This window comes from Anser cygnoides, chromosome 6 (genome assembly GCF_040182565.1).
Source record: "Anser cygnoides isolate HZ-2024a breed goose chromosome 6, Taihu_goose_T2T_genome, whole genome shotgun sequence".
Classification (NCBI taxonomy): Eukaryota; Metazoa; Chordata; class Aves; order Anseriformes; family Anatidae; genus Anser; species Anser cygnoides.
In genome coordinates, this window is record NC_089878.1 from 25225117 (window position 1) to 25239954 (window position 14838).

The 14838-nt window shown below is 59.0% G+C and overlaps 2 protein-coding genes across 3 annotated transcripts in view; one reads left to right on the forward strand and one right to left on the reverse strand.

The window, feature by feature from the left end:
- The window catches only part of LOC106029820 (unconventional myosin-X-like), an 85730-nt gene extending 77982 nt beyond the window's left edge, over positions 1-7748 (reverse strand). Inside the window, 1 exon segment of the mRNA XM_048072282.2 lies at positions 7602-7748. Within this exon segment, the coding sequence (XP_047928239.2) occupies positions 7602-7622 (21 nt within the window). The 5' untranslated portion in view covers positions 7623-7748.
- Positions 7749-10077: 2329 nt separating this feature from the next.
- On the forward strand, positions 10078-14796 carry LOC125183754 (uncharacterized). Of its 2 annotated transcripts, XM_048072177.2 has the most exons (3): positions 10087-11697; positions 12559-13629; positions 13902-14796. In XM_048072177.2, exons 2-3 carry the CDS (start codon positions 12622-12624, stop codon positions 14079-14081), a joined length of 1188 nt encoding a protein of 395 aa, XP_047928134.1. In that variant the 5' UTR covers positions 10087-11697; positions 12559-12621; the 3' UTR covers positions 14082-14796. The 2 variants fall into 2 exon arrangements, with proteins under 2 accessions (XP_047928133.1, XP_047928134.1); XM_048072176.2 differs by having other exon boundaries at positions 10078-11697; positions 12559-14026.
- The last annotated feature ends 42 nt before the right edge of the window (positions 14797-14838 follow it).

Consider the following 14838-nt stretch of genomic DNA (forward strand, 5'->3'; position numbering starts at 1 on the left):
CTAGGCTTGGAAGCAGCATCATGCAAAGTCAGCTGTCTTCCTGGCCTCAGTGGGCTTTGTGGTTGAAAGCCAGGCAGCAGCACTTGGGCTAGAAAGGCCCGTGCCATTCAGACAAAGCCAGGCTCAGGTTTCAATAAATGCACTTTTCAACAGATTGATCTAGACAATCATGAATAAGTGATAGGACAGAAATAAAGAGACTTAGCTAATGGACACAAGACTGGTGGGGAGGGGGAGTCTGTGACACCCTAGATCCATATGGGAAGGGATGCAGAAACCCTGCTGCGTTTCTTGTGTCAGTCTGACATGAAGTCACCCGGCCAGTCCCCAGGTTAGGTCCGACCAGCAGGAGCGGTACCTCTGGGGGCCTGGGGAAACCCAGGAGACCACAGGTGGAGAGAGGCAGAAGCAGGAACAGCCGAGCCGGCAGCAACCAACATGGAGCAGCTGGGAAGAGCAAAAATAACAACAACAAAAAATAATTTACTTCTTGTAAGGCACAAGGATGACCTGCTGTGAAGCTAGGAGGAACTGAATCTCACCTGGGAATGTGCTGTGGTTGCAGCCCCACAGACTGTACCTGTGGGGCTCAGGGAGCTCCACGGCCAGCACAGCTCGTGGGGCCAAGACCCAGCTCGTGGGGCCAAGACCCAGCTCAGCCCCTGTCCCAGGCAAGTTCAGTTATCAGCCCTGTTCCTTACTAATTAAGGGGAAAAGTCCTCAGCATGCCAGCTGATCTGCAGAATAACAGCTCTGCGTTACCAGGAAAAGGTTACGCGTCTTAAATCCTCTCAGAGCAGTTTGCCACTTCTGGTCACTTATGTATGTGCACCGATTCCCACCCCTCTTGCCACCCCCTCCCATCTGCTCTGCGCCTCTCTCCTCCCCCAGTTTGGCTGCTGCACTGCCTCTCTCCTCCTGCACGTCTCCCCGCCTCAGATATCCCCCAGGATGCGCCTGCTCCTTGAAGGCAAGGGGAGAAGCCACCAACTGCAGCAAGCACACCATCTCCTCGCCACGAGAGAATTTGACCAGCAGCTTCAGAGCTGCAGCTGGGCTGAGGTTTCCCCCTTGTCCCCAGCACAGCTGTGCCCAAGGCCCACCAGGGTCTCGCAGCTTTCCCTGTAATCACTCCAACGCCGCGGCACCTGCTGCAGATCAGTGAGTCTGCGGGTGCCGAAGGCAAAGGGGCTGTGGAGTGACCATTCGTCCGAGGGGTGGCAGTGCCAATGCCCAGATGGGACACTTGAGCAGGAAGGCAGTCATTATCGAAACCAGAGGAAGGTCAGGAGGGGTGGTTTCTGCCCATCCTGCTGCGGATGACAGCACAGCTGCCGTGTGAAGCTGGAGACGGTGACAGCGTCACCTCTCCAAAACCCACTCAAAGCCAAAGCACTCTCACAGCACTCTCATGGCATTTAAGGTCCACAGAGGAGAGCTCAGTGCCTCAGGAGGCCACAGCAGCCTGTCAAAGAGAAGCCAGCCCAGGATCTGTGCAATGCATTTTGTAGAAGTCTCAGGTGAGAGCCCTGAAACTATTTCTTCAGCAGTTTCTGTTAGGCATAAATCGGGATTATGTCCAATACCTTCCTGCATCTTGCCACATCCTTGACTCCAGTAATTCCCTGCCATGTGGAGTTGTACCATCTAGTCACACATTAAATGTAAAAGCACAGTTTTTAAATCAGTCTCATTCCCATGAAGCAGAAAATCCCCTTTTCTCGTGGTTAGAGGTGGAAGAACAGAGGATTCCAATCCACCTTCTGTGTCTCATCCATTATTTTCTGCTCTTTTGCCATGTCTCTCCCTGTTTGTCATCTCACTAATAAAGTATTCTCGGGTGTTTCAAACTCTTCACGTGAGACATTTTCCTGGTGTTTGATTGTCCTCAGTGTCCTTGCCTCAAACACCATGAAAAAAGCAAGTGGAGTGCCTCTGAACTGGGATGCACTTTCAGTCAATCTGAAATAAGGGTGGAAGTGGAAAAAAAAATAAAAAAAAGGGAAACAGCCCACATAAGTAAGATGTCGGGAAACGGAAAAGACAGTAGAGTCCAAGCTTCACTAATTTCTCTTCTAAAATCACTGGGGACAACAGCATGCGCTGGTGGCAGTATCCAGTTACTAGATGGGGATGAGAGCATTGTGAATAACAATGGAGGCATGCACAAATTTTTAATAGGCAGCCCTGGAAAGCACCCCTCCTGCATCACATTGAGATGCTGATGAACTTTCCCACATTCTTGTAAACGGAAAGGACACAAAACATTTTAAAAATCAACAGGTCCAAGCATTCCCAGAGATCTGAGTAATAAAGTTTCTCACCAGCTGATATTCATTTTTGATAAGCCTGGAAATGAAGAGGAAATACCATGAGACCGGAAGGGTCAGAGCCTAAATGAGGGCTCTGGCACTATTATCCCAAGTAGCCATGGGTTGCTTAATCTGACAACCCCAGGGAAGATAAAGAGTTTTTTGCCCCCAGCATTTTCAATTTAATGGTACTGTAGTGTCAATCATTTTCCAGCACCAGTCAGCATGCAGAAAGATGGCTAGTCAAACAGATCTCTTCATTCTTTCATTAGCATACAAGCATAAGATAAGAAGATAAGATAAACTGGACAGTAATAGACTCTCACAGCACTGTTCACATAGAAAGCAGTGTTCTGATAAGTGCCAGACCCTGAAGAGCCAACAGGTAAAAATGCAGCAAACGGATCTCAAAGCAGTAGTTATGAATGGCAAAAATCATTACTAAGCGAGGGAGTTCCTAACAAAACTCTGCAGGGACAGGGCCAATACTATTCTGTATTCTCATCAAGGATGTAAAACCAAAAGCAGTGCTGCTAATGCTGGCAGATGCCAACGTCTGGTAGATCAGTAAGTGTCCACGAGGATGAGACCATCAGAGCAGTGTGGATTCCACGCTTGTTTGGACAAAATGGGATTAAAATACAGCCAAACGGAAAGGTCAGATTCAGGGGAGAAGGAATGCAAGAACACTTCAAAGAGAGGAATGTCTACTGGAAAGTCACAGACCCAAAGAGGATTGTGAATTGCTGCACAGAAACTCCCAGGACATTTGGTTGCAACAAGAGCTGATGCGTGTCTTGGGCGGATAAACAGGAGCAAGGAAGTTTACTGCTTACTTAGGCTTTGAGGTGTGAGAAAGAACCCTTTCAGAGAGCATCTAAAAAATTCAGTCATTTTTGCTCTTCAGACAGACCCCTTGTAATGCAAAAGCACTTGTGAAAATGTTAACGTCATTATGTAGATTAGCCAGAGCCAGGGCTGCCCTATCTAGCCCAGACGCTGATAGCACGGGGATGAGAGCAGCATGTGGCCCAGCACGGGCTGCAGCCCTCGCCTCGGTCCCTGCACGCTCAGCCCCCTCCTGCTTGCAGACCCCTGCGGCACTGCGGCGCTCCTGCTGCCCCTGCAGCGCCAGCACGCAGACAGACGGGGGCCCGGGAATGATTTCTTGCAGGCTGAAGAGATATTTGGGATGAAACAGCTCTCACGAAGCAGAAGCAGGACCCAAAAATGGATGTGGCTGCCAGACACTTCAGAAATGAAACGGGGTTTATTTTAAACCAAGGTTGTGTAACCGCTTGAAGAAACTGCAAAAAGCGGGGGATCCTCCAGAAATAAGACTTTCCAGAAAGCGTGATTCAGCCAAATCTTAATCATTGGTTCAATATGCAAGTAAGGGGAATGAGCAGGACTAAGACACAGCCCTGGTCCTAACGCCAGGGCCCGAATTTCCACCTCCTCCTCAAAGACACCAATACCCGCATCTGTGAGAGGCCTCGCCGCTGGTTCACTTCACCCAGACCCGCGGGGCAGAAGTTTCAATCTTAATGATCCCATTTAAATAGCTTGCCCATTTTCCCTAAAGTAAAATGGGAAACCAGACATTGCGAAACGTTCACAGTTATGGTGATACTGCCACGGGAGGCGAGAAGCGAAAGCGGTGTGGCACGAGGAGGGTCGGCAGGCAGCGGCGGGCTGCCACAGGCCAGCCTGCGGAGATGCAGCTCCACTTCGTGTGGGCCCCCCTGCACCCAAACTGCAATTGCTGCTCCTGAACAGGGCAGGGGCTCCTTTTGTCCCACCTCTACCTCCTTACAGCGCTGGGAGGTTTGGGGGAGGCGCAGCTGGGCTGGGGGATTCTGCATGTAGGACATCCGTGCTGAAGCGGTCCCATGGGTATCTTCAAGGACAGCGATACTTCTCTTTTGCTGAACCGCACAGACTGAATAGAGAGGGGTTGCTCTGTGTCACATTTACTTGGTGACCCTCGAGCATTACATGTGTAATGGTCAGCATTTCTCCTCTTCCCAGTCTCTTGAGATCCTCTTTTCTGGGAGGTCACAGTATTCTTGCTAAGCTATCAGGGAGCGTGGTGAGGCGTGTGGTCCTCAGGGAAGGAGAGGCTTGGTGGGATTTCTCCCCCGCAGAGCAGCCCCACTGCTGCAGGAGATGACGTTCTGCCTGTCATTCCTTCCCAAGCTGGCATTTCCCTAAGCCAACAGTTGTTAACACACAGGCCCTCATCTCACCATTATCTGGAAAGACAGCACATCACTCATGCTCAGCATCATCAAAGTCAGCTGGAGCATTTATTTCCCTGTGATGCAGACAAGGAGCTGCGGGAGGATTCTCCAGGCCACCCGGCCAGACGCCTCAAGCAGTTTGGGGCTGTGGAGGTAGCTCAGATGCACACATGGTTGCAAGTCGGGCAGCCCTTGTGCTCCAGACAGGCTGTTCCTCCATGGGCTTGGACCTGGGGCTGGTCCACATATACCCCTGGGGGAGGACAGGGTCAGTGAGCGAGGACCATGCCAGCTATTGGGAGGAGAGCAGAGACCACCACAGCCATGCGGGACATGAGCACAGGATCCCCCTGCTTTTCTGTCCCCACCTTAGAAAGCTTAAGGACTTTGGCGGATTTATTCTACAACATGGATTAAATGTGTTGCATTTCACCAGAAGAGCCATGAGGAAACGTGTTTAACCCTTAAAAATGCCAGCATGTCTAGGCCGGTGGCACACAGGCAGGACAATGATGTCTGTGACTCCACCAGATGCTGCTGCCCGGTTCAGCCTGACGTGGGGCCACGTTGCTGGTCACTGGAGAGCAGAAAGAGCCTCAGAGAGGGACGGGATGGGAGCAGCGTCTCCTTTAACCCTGGTCATGGCACTCCTGCTCCTTGGGGAGAATCGGAGAGCGAGTCACATCCTCTGTGTCACCCCACATCCTGCCCACGCTCCAGACACACAGGGAAACCACCACCCGGCACCGCTGGCTGCAGCCCTTCCCTCCGGGGCCCCTCCTCCCTGAGTGCCAGGCATCTGATGGCAGGCGTGCGTCCACAGCTCTGTGCTCTGCCGCGTGCCGGGGATGAAAGGTTTCCAGCCCGGGGCACGGCAGGGGACAAGCCGTGGCAGCACGCACCCCGCCAGCTCGCTGTCAGTGGGTCGCAGCCAGGGGAGGGCACAGCCTGTGGGAAGTCCTGCGGCGGTGCCAGGCCGGCACAACCTGTCCAAAGCACCCCCACAGACAGGACACATAGGCTGAACCCATCATCAAGCCGGTTATCATAGGTGGACTTCAAAGAATAAGAACTCCTATGGTCTCTGCCAAGCCGAGAGGGGAACCAGGGAAGCTGGGAAGACACACAGCATCTGCACCTAACCCCAGACACCGGCTGTGTGGCCCTGCATGCTGTCTGAACGCTGGCAGCACAGGGTGGGAGCCTGCTAAAGCCAGACCAGCAACGTGCTGGGGGTTAAGCTATCCATTGTGAGGGATGACATGCATCCCCCGGGACAATCTTGGCGTCTGCTGCAGCAGAAAGAGGTGGAGCAACTCCCTTCTGCTCAGGCGCTGCCCTCCCACCAAGAACCCCCATGGAGAAGGAGGAAGAGTGGCCGGGGTGCAGCAGATGCCAAACATTCCTGCTCCACGGAAGCCACGATCCCTGCTCTCGCCCCCACCGCCTTTCCTGCAAGGCTCGAGGCTTTCCCATGTGTGCTCGCCCTGGTTCTCCAGCCCTGGCCACCTTGCTGCACCAGGGTTTGAGCCCGTGACTTACAGAAGATGTAATAAGAGTCCTAGAGAGTCGGGGCTTCAGGACTGCCCCCAGACCTATCCTGGAAATCCCTGTTTCACCAGGTAACGGCAGAATCACGCCTTGACGTGCGCAGCTGGACAAAGCTCAGCGCCCTGCTGGGTGCTGCTGCAGACACGCACCTCTGGGCACCCTCTCTGCCACTGCCTTTTTCCATCAGGCACTTCAGGCTCCTCAGTGGCTGTTCCTGGTTCCCTGTGACAGAGGGGTGGCCACAAAGGCTCTGGTGAAATGGCCCTTTGGGAAACCCTGGCCTCCATCTGATTAGATCCAGGCTGCCAGGAGCAGCAGGTTAATCAGTTAATGGCTGAAACGATCCTGGGCAATGCGCTGTGCCGGCCTCGGGGCAGCCCCTGCCGTGCAGCCCAGGGGCAGCGGCTCCTTCCTTCCCAGATCTGGGAAAACATCTGCTCCGATAAGGCCAGCGCTTCCCGGGGGAGGGTCAGGCCCCGGCCCATTAGCTGCTCCGCAGGGGCTGAAGTTTCCCCGGCGCACCCAGGGCAAGGCAGAGGCCAGACACTGGGTTTAATGGCCTGGAAACCAATGGGGACGGGAGCGGGGGTGCCTGATGGCCCCAGCCCCAAGGCCCCAAACACGAGGCTTTCAGAGCTCAGCCGCAGACCTCAGGACGGTCCCATGGCCCCACAGAGCCACGGGCGCTGTCGCCCGTGGGGCCAGCACGGGCTGCCCCCAGCCTCGCGGGAGAGACCCTCACAACCAAAGGCAGCACCAGGCCAGGCTGGCAGCGTGTCGAGGACAGAGGCAGAGAGCATTTCGGGAGGGCTGGGGCGCACATGGCACCAGGCACGTGCATTAGGGCCGCGCACCTCTGTCTCCCGAAGGCGCGATGGATGCCCCGCGTGCTGCTGCAGAGCGCCTGAGGCAGGAGCGCTGCGGGCGCTCGCAGGACCACAGCCCACGTCTGACGGGGACCAGGCTGGCTCCGAGGAGCCCGCCGGTGTGAAGGTGACTGGGCAGCGGCCCTGGCGAGGCAGAGGCCGGAGGCAGGCGCACCCTCACGCCGCACGCTCCCCGGCTCCTCGCCGGCTTCGGCTCTGGCGCGGTGCCACGCGCGGCGAGCCGAGCCGTGACATGCACACGCAGGCAGGAGCAGGCTCCGGACCTTTAAGTCGCTCCGGGGGATTAAAGCAGCATGCGAGCGTCTGCGGGCAGCCATGACTATGGTACGGCACACGCACCGAGCCCGCAGCGCGAGCGGCTGGAGCCACGCATCCCTTGGGCTCCGGCTCCCCCAGCCCACGCGTGGGCTCCCGGGCTCCACGCAGGGCCCGGGCGGTGCTCGGGAGCCCCGCACGCCGCCTCCGAGCGCTGATTAAAATTTAAAAAAAAAAAAAAAAAAAAAAAAGTGAAACTTGGGCTCCGCTGCTGCGGGCAGCATCCTCCCCGAGCCCCCGCCGAGCCGCTCCCCGCGGCGTGAGCATCCCACCGGTGTCCCCCCCGCGCCCACCTGGCGGAGAGAGGCGTCCATCTCAGCGCCGCATCGCCGTGCCGAGCCGAGCCGTGCCGTGCCGAGCCGTGCCGAGCCGTGCCGAGCCGTGCCGAGCCGTGCCGAGCCGTGCCGAGCCGTGCCGGGCCGTGGGCTGGGCTGGGCTGGGCTGGCCGCGTCCCGCCGCCGCTCGCCGGCCCCGCGCCGCGCTGGCTCCGCCTTGCGGGGAGCGGGGGGAGGCCGGGGCCGCCCCCTCCGCCCCGCCCCGGGCAGCGGGCACCGGCGGGGGGACGGGGACACCGGGCCGGGGGGGGGCCGAGCAAGCGGGGGGCTGCTCCGGGGGCAGCACGCCCCGGGAGGGCGGCGCGGAGAGGGGCAGGGCGCCGGGGGCGGGCGGGGCGGTGGGAGTAGGGTCGTGCTGGGGAAGGGGTGGTGGTGTGTGCGGACGTGTTCCTGGCAGTGGGAAGAAGTTGGTTCGTTTTTCTGGAAGAAGGAAGGAGATCTAGCTGAGGAGGGGAACAGGGCTTTTTTTCTTTTTTTTCCCCTTTTTTTTCCTTTTTTTTTTTTTCTTCTCCTTTTTTTTTTTTTTCCCCCGGAGAATAATGTGCTTTTAAAACTACTTAAAAGACAGCAAAGGCTCTGAGGGAGGTGGCGGTATCTTGGCCAGCCTCTGCCACAAGACAGTCACACCAGGCCACTACAACCTGCGCAGACTGCCCTCACCACTCCGCTCCGCCTTCGCTATCCGGACTCTTCGGTGAGGTTTCCTGTGGTGTGAGTCACTGGCAGCGTGTCCTTCCACTTTGATACCAGATCGCCGGGCACGACCATCCAACCTCTCTTGCACTCGTGCGGGATTAGCTGAAGCTACACCACTTTCCCCGTCTTATGCAAGACAGTGCCAGAAGCCCAACCCCGGTCCTTATCTCACATCTAATACTCCTATCCTCAAGGCCAATTACCCTGTTAGCAGAGGGGATTGGATCGACTGCACGCTGACTTGTCCTTGACAGTCCCCTCTGCGGCCAGGCACTTGTCATCGGGCTGTTTGTGCCTCAGCCAGCCTTCCCCGGCGGGAGGCAGCTCCTCCTCCGGTGCCGCTGCTCCCGCGGGCGATGCTGGCTGACCAGCTTCTCCTCCAGGTGCTCAGCGGGGAGCTGGTGGGCTCCTCACAGCCATGGCCAAACTGGGGAGCACACAGACGGCCTTTACCTCTTCTGCCTACCTGTCAAGGGTCTCCGCCTGTGTCTCCAGAAGTCCCCTCTCGGACTTCTTCAGTGGGGAAGCTTTGGCTATGGTTCCTGTCCCCGAGGCCATCAAGGTGTGACCCTCACAGCCCGTGCTAAGAGAGATCGGAGAGTGAGGTGGGCAAGGAACCCACCTTTTAAAAGAGAAGGTTTTTGGTATTAACCACTGTCTGAGTGACATGTGAAGAAGGATAAAAATGGTGGCTCAGCCTGGTCCTCAGAACAAAGTCGCTTTCCAAACTGCCCAGGCCATAAATGTCAGGTTCTCCGAAGGCAGCGGCGGTAACTGGTGCTGTGAGCCCGGTGTTTCATCTGCCTGGTGGGAAAGGTTTCAAGAATCTTGATGAGAAACTCATGCCTGATATCTGCTCCTTTCAGTTACGGGATTAAATCGGTAGCCCTACATCCCTACGGCCCACCCGGGACATCTGCACAGCCTCCTAACTCTCCCTAGGCGCTGCTCGCCAGGGAGGGGCGGATGCGACCACCTGCAGCGCTTCGATGGGCGGCCACACGCCAGCTCATCGCCGACCCCTGGCCACATGCAGGGGCAGCGTGGGGTGATGGGGCGATGGCAGGCTCCCGGCAGCCACCACGGCCTGGTGCACAGCGCGGGGCTGGGGAGCTGCAGCGGCAGAGCCCCGCACCCAGCCGCGGAGGCAGCAGCCCGTGAGTCAGCTTCCTGCTGGGCTCCGCACCGAGGGGAGCTGGCGGGAGGCTGGCAGGAACAAGCGGAGGCAGGAATTCCTCCTGGACACCAGACAATATCCCGGTTTCCTCTGCCACGGGTCTGGCACACGGCTGGGGGCAGGCAGGCCGGCGTGGCCCCGCCGTGGGCAGTGAGGATCTGCCGGGCTCGCTGTCCCGCAGCCTGCGTGGGGACAGCTGTGACACTGTGGTCGTGGGTGCCACCTCCCCGGTGGCTCCTTGGAGTTGTTCTGGCACAGAGGTGCATCATCACTGTTGCAGCCCTGCTGCTTCGTCAGGGGATCCCCCCCTTGCCAAAAACCCAGGAGAAGCTTCTCCGAAGTGGGGGGGGACTACTGAGAAGCAGCAGCCAAAAATCAACCTCATCCCCTTGCAAAAAGGTGACACAGAGCAGGGCGCACGCTGTCCCTGCAGCCCTGGCCTCCTCCCAGCTCTGCTTCCACAGTCATTTGAAAAATGACTTAAAAGATGACTCCTGCAAATGGCACTTCCCCCTCCTCCCTCTCCCCCCGCTCACAAGCCAGCCCTGTCCCCAGCAAGGTGAGGCTGGTGGCAATGAAGGCTGCACCAAAGCTCTTGCTGCCCGGGGCTGCGCTGGGGCTGTGCAGCAGGAATTAGCCCGGGGCTCCCTGGGGACAGGATCATGTTCGTGCCAGATGTGTCCCTGCTCCAGAGGAATGTGATTAAGGCCACCTGGAGAGGCTCTCACAGGGCGACATCCAGCACTGCGGCACCTGCTCCCCCTGAGAGCACGAGTGTGAGCAGGGCAGCAGGAGATGTGCCCCCCTGCAAGGGGGGGCAGCTCGGGGCGGGCATCCTTTGTCCATCCTGGGCACCCATCTCACTGCAGCCGCTGATGGCAGCACACCCATCTCTGCCTGTGTGTGCCGCAGAGCTCAGGACCAGTGTGGCTGCACCCTTGTTTGTTTGACTGCGGAGGAAAGAGCCCTCCAGTGCTGCCCCTTCTCCACAGGTGAGAAACGCAGGACGCCTTCTGCATTGTCGGTCTGGGTGCAGGAACAGAGAGCTGGAGCAGAGGGCAGATATTGGGAATGGCCACCCCACTGTTACTGGTGCCTTGGCCCCCACGGCATCCTCCCTGGCTGCATCTCTGAGCAGCTTCCCGGGGCCAGCATTAGCTGTGACTCTCCTGGCCCCATGTGTGCTGTGTTGTGCCGGACAGACCAAACCCGTAAGCAGGGATCTCCAGCTTCCCCCGCAGACAGGGGTCCTGCCCTTCCCGTGCTTGCCCTGTCTGAGGGTCCCTACCACACCTCTCGTTGTGCTGGTGCAGGTCTGCCTGGGGCCAAAGCATACTCGCTTGTGGCTTCTACAGCTGGGTCATGAGAAACGCAGCCCTGGCGGCGAGATCATGGAATAAGGGAGCTGCGCTGCACAAGGCTGTAATTACAGTCGGAACATGCGGGGATGAGGCCAGCCAAGCACATCCACCTAATTTCCTCTCCTATTAAGCCTGCCCTGCTTTTGTTTGACCCAGGCCCAGCCTTGCTGCTAATGGCGTGTTGCTGCGGAGGTCACAGCTGGCTCTGTAACAGCCTCGCAGACTCTGCGTAACTGCGCGTGTGAGCAGGGCTCTGCTCGCAGATACCATTACCGCGGCGTTCGTGCTTCAGAAAGTGTGTCAGCCGGCTGCCGTGCAGCGGTTTCGCAGGCGAGGCCATTCTACCAGGCACGAGCAGCTCTGTCTTTGTCTCCGGCTGCGCGATGAACCCAGGCAGGCAAGCAGGGAGGTTACGTGGTGTCGTGTCATCACCCCTGGCAGCCGCCGAGGTCTGCTGGTAGCCCGCGCTCAGGACATTTCCTCTTCCTGATCTCTCCTGTGCGGCCTCAGCCTGCAAAATCAGTCCTGGTTCCCCTCCCTGCGTGTTCCCTGGCACGCCGGCTCCATCCTCCTCCTCCTCCCAGGCTGGGACGAGAGCCTGCCGCAGGTCCCCCCTCGGCCAAGACCATGTGAGGGAGAGGGGCTGGAGGCAGCCAGCCCGGGGCAATGCCCGCGGGGACGGCAGCCAGCTCTGGGGAAGGCCGGGGACAGGTCCGAGCCTGCCGTTCCCATGGGGAGGCAGGTTTGTGGCCGTGCCCACGAGGGCAGGTGCCTCCCGGCTCAGCCCTTTCTCCTCTCCCCGGAGCCTGTCCTGGGGCTGGTGAGTCCATTTTTCTGGCGGATGGAGGGCAGAAAGGGGGCAGAGCGGGGGGCTGGCACTGTGACAGGGACGTGTGGGGTCCAAGTGAACTGTGATATGCTTTCTGTGTTTTTTTTCAATTTACATTTATGAAGTTTGAGGGACTGGGAAGCAGACACAACAGCCCAGGCAAGGACCTACAGAGATACAGGGGGAAGGGGAAACTTTGCCAGCGGCATTGGCTCCCAGCTTTGCCATGGGGCTGGTCTTGACCAGCAACTTCCCAACAGCACGGCCGTGTGATGGTGCCAATGTTATCTCCTAACAGAGATGTGTCAGCCCCTCCTGGCTGCAGAGAGTAAAAATAGCTGGAGAAGAGAGCTCAAGCGTATTGAACCCAGCTGGCAGAAACAGAAACCCAAATAGTTTGCCTAAACACACAAGGGTTTAAAATAATTCGGGTGATAATTTTGGGAGTGGACTTCCTATTTTTAAGATTTCTCCAGACAGACAAGGGTGGGCGCTGACTTCTGTAAAGATAAACCTCTCAGACAGCAGAGGTGGGAGAAGCTGGCAGTCAGAGTGCGGCCCTGGTCCGGCAGCACCGAGCCCCTCTCAGGGAGCAGGACTCTTGCACATCCCAGCGCATCCCCCAGGGCTGGGCCGGGGCAGTCCCTTGGCTCCTCTCCTGCGCTACACGGGCATTCGGTGGTGTGGCAAAATAACCCTGCTGGTTATGGCAGCACCCAGCAGCCTCCTGCGCTGGTCCTGCGAAGTGGGGGTACCCCCCGAGCTCACCCCTTGCAACTCCTGCGTGTCCTTCCACCCCACCCCATCCCCGCCAGCCTCCTCCCCACCCACCTGCTGTCTCTTCCCCAGCAGAGCAATCCGCGGGGCTCAGGACCACGCAGGTGAGCTCCGATCCCAGCTGCCTCCGCTCTGCCCATGGAGGCCCTCTACGCTGCCCTGGAAGGCGAGATTGACACCTTCGTGGGGCACGTGCAGCAGTGCCGGCAGGACTTCGACCTGCGCGCCCTGTACGATGTGCTGCTGCTGGTGCTGCCGCGGAGCCCCTCGGGGCAGGTGGAGAGCTGGGAGCACCTGGAGAGGCTCGCCGAGCGCCAGCCCGGCTCGCCGAGCCCTGACGTAGCTGGCTACGTGGGCTGGCTGGCCTCCTACCTGCAGCACCTGCGGGCGCTGAAGGAGAGGTTTGACGCCAGGGTGGTGTTCCCGCTGTGCGAGAACTTGTACGTGCACGAGGACTCGCCCCCCTCGGCCTCCATCCCGCGCCTGGCCACGCACCTCTTCGCCCGCCGCCGGAGCTGGGCGCTGCTGCTGCGGGGGGGACCTGTCCATGAGCAGACCTTCAGCCCCCGCAGCCTGCACGACCTGCACGGCTTCACCAACACAGGGCCTGTCGTGCAGGTCTTGAGGCTGGTGCCTGACGTTTTTCACCAGAGCTTGGCCACAGCAGAGCTCGCCCGGCGCTGGGTCCGTCTCCACCGGAGCCGGTACAGCCTCTCCCCGCCACTGGCTCCAGGCTCTGTGCAGCCCCCGCCTTGCAGCAGGACCCCCCGGCCACCCAGCCCTGCTGGCTTGACACAATTTTGGGGAGCGGGGAGCAGTGCCGGGGTGCTGCGAGCCCAGCTGCAGGAGAGCCAGGAGGAGCTGCTGGCCCTGCTGCCCCGCGCGCAGCGGGCGGCCGCCCTGCGTGCCCAGATCCGCGGTGTCACCCGGCGCATCCGCGCCCTGCGCCTGCAGCAGCAGTGCGAGGGGATGGGGATGGCGATGGAGCCCCAGGATGTGGGACCCGGGGGCTGCCCGCGCCACGCTGCCCTGCTGGAGGAGCTGCAGAAGCGCCTGGAGCTGGAGGAGTACCACCGCAGCATCCTGGAGGCCGACTGGCTGCTGGAGCTGGAGGTCAGGCCCATCCTCGTCCGCAGGATCGATGCGGTAAGCAGTGCGGGCTGTCTCCGCAGGCACTCCCTGTCCCAGGGTGACAGCAGGGGCACTGCCACATGCAGGGGCTCGGGGAGGTGCACAGAAAGGGCTGGACATCCATCTGGGGGGAGGAAGGACCTCTGCAGAGCTGAGGAAGGCGGCGGGGAGCATGCAGGTGGAGCAGCCTGCGGGCAGAGCTCATGAATGCTCCTGTCCAGGCTGCATCTGACCACGCTGCACATGCTGTAGCTGGGCACTCGTACTGCCTCCCTCCTCTTCTGCAGGTTCAGCAGCGCTGCTGGGACCTGGAGAGGGTGCTGCGGGGCCAGGCGCTGGCTGTCCCACTGCGGGGCCAGCCCAGGAGCAGGACAGCCACCACCCCTGCGCCTGGGCAAGCTCAGCCCTCTGCCACGAGCCCCACGCCAGCGGCCAAACCCAGCCCCAGCAAGAACCAGCGACCCTGACTGCGGGAAGTGGGGGCCACCTTCTGCCCCCCAGAGCAGCGCCAGCACCTGCCCCAGGCTGAGCGTGGCTGGAGGGCGTCTGCCCCAGTGCTGCACGGGCCGTGGCTTCCCTGCGGCAGGAGCAGGCAGCAGCTCGGGGAGATGCGGAAGGGTGCTGGGTCAGGCCTGTCTGTCTGCCTGGTTTGGCTCCCGTCTGAGAAGAAACCGTGGAGGGAACGTGTATTTATTGAGATGTTTCCTCTGAACTCAACCCGTGACCCCACCGTTCGGCATGTGCCTACAGGCTGGGTAAAGAAACAGGCACGTGCGCGGCTGAGCGTGCAGGCACACGCATGTACGGATGCACGCAGGCACGAGTGCACATTCCTGGTTAAACATGGGGCTCTTGACCGCTGTTTGCAGCGGCCAGCATGAGGTCTCCAACTCCGCCAGCTTGGTTTCCTGCAGTAACCAGCGCACTTGGTGACGGTGGAGAGCCTACCCCTGTGCGGGTGGTGGTTTGATACCCCCTGCTCCAGCCAGGCTTGTTCCCTCACTGCCTGCTGTTGCAGGCAAGAAACAATTTTTTTTTGTTGTTGGGGAATTTCAATCAATTTTATCTATTCCCAGTTACCAAACTTTTAGTTACTGATTCTGGTGGTAAAGAAAAACAACCAATAAACAAATGGTTAGGGAAAAGACCCCCCTGCTTCTTGCTCTCCAGCCTCTTGCCCACCTTCGCTCGGTCCCAACCCACCCCTGCCATTACACCCTGCAG

Excerpts from the sequence above, each read along its gene's own strand:
- LOC125183754 (XM_048072176.2), top strand. The coding sequence starts at position 12,622 with ATGGAGGCCCTCTACGCTGCCCTGGAAGGCGAGATTGACACCTTCGTG.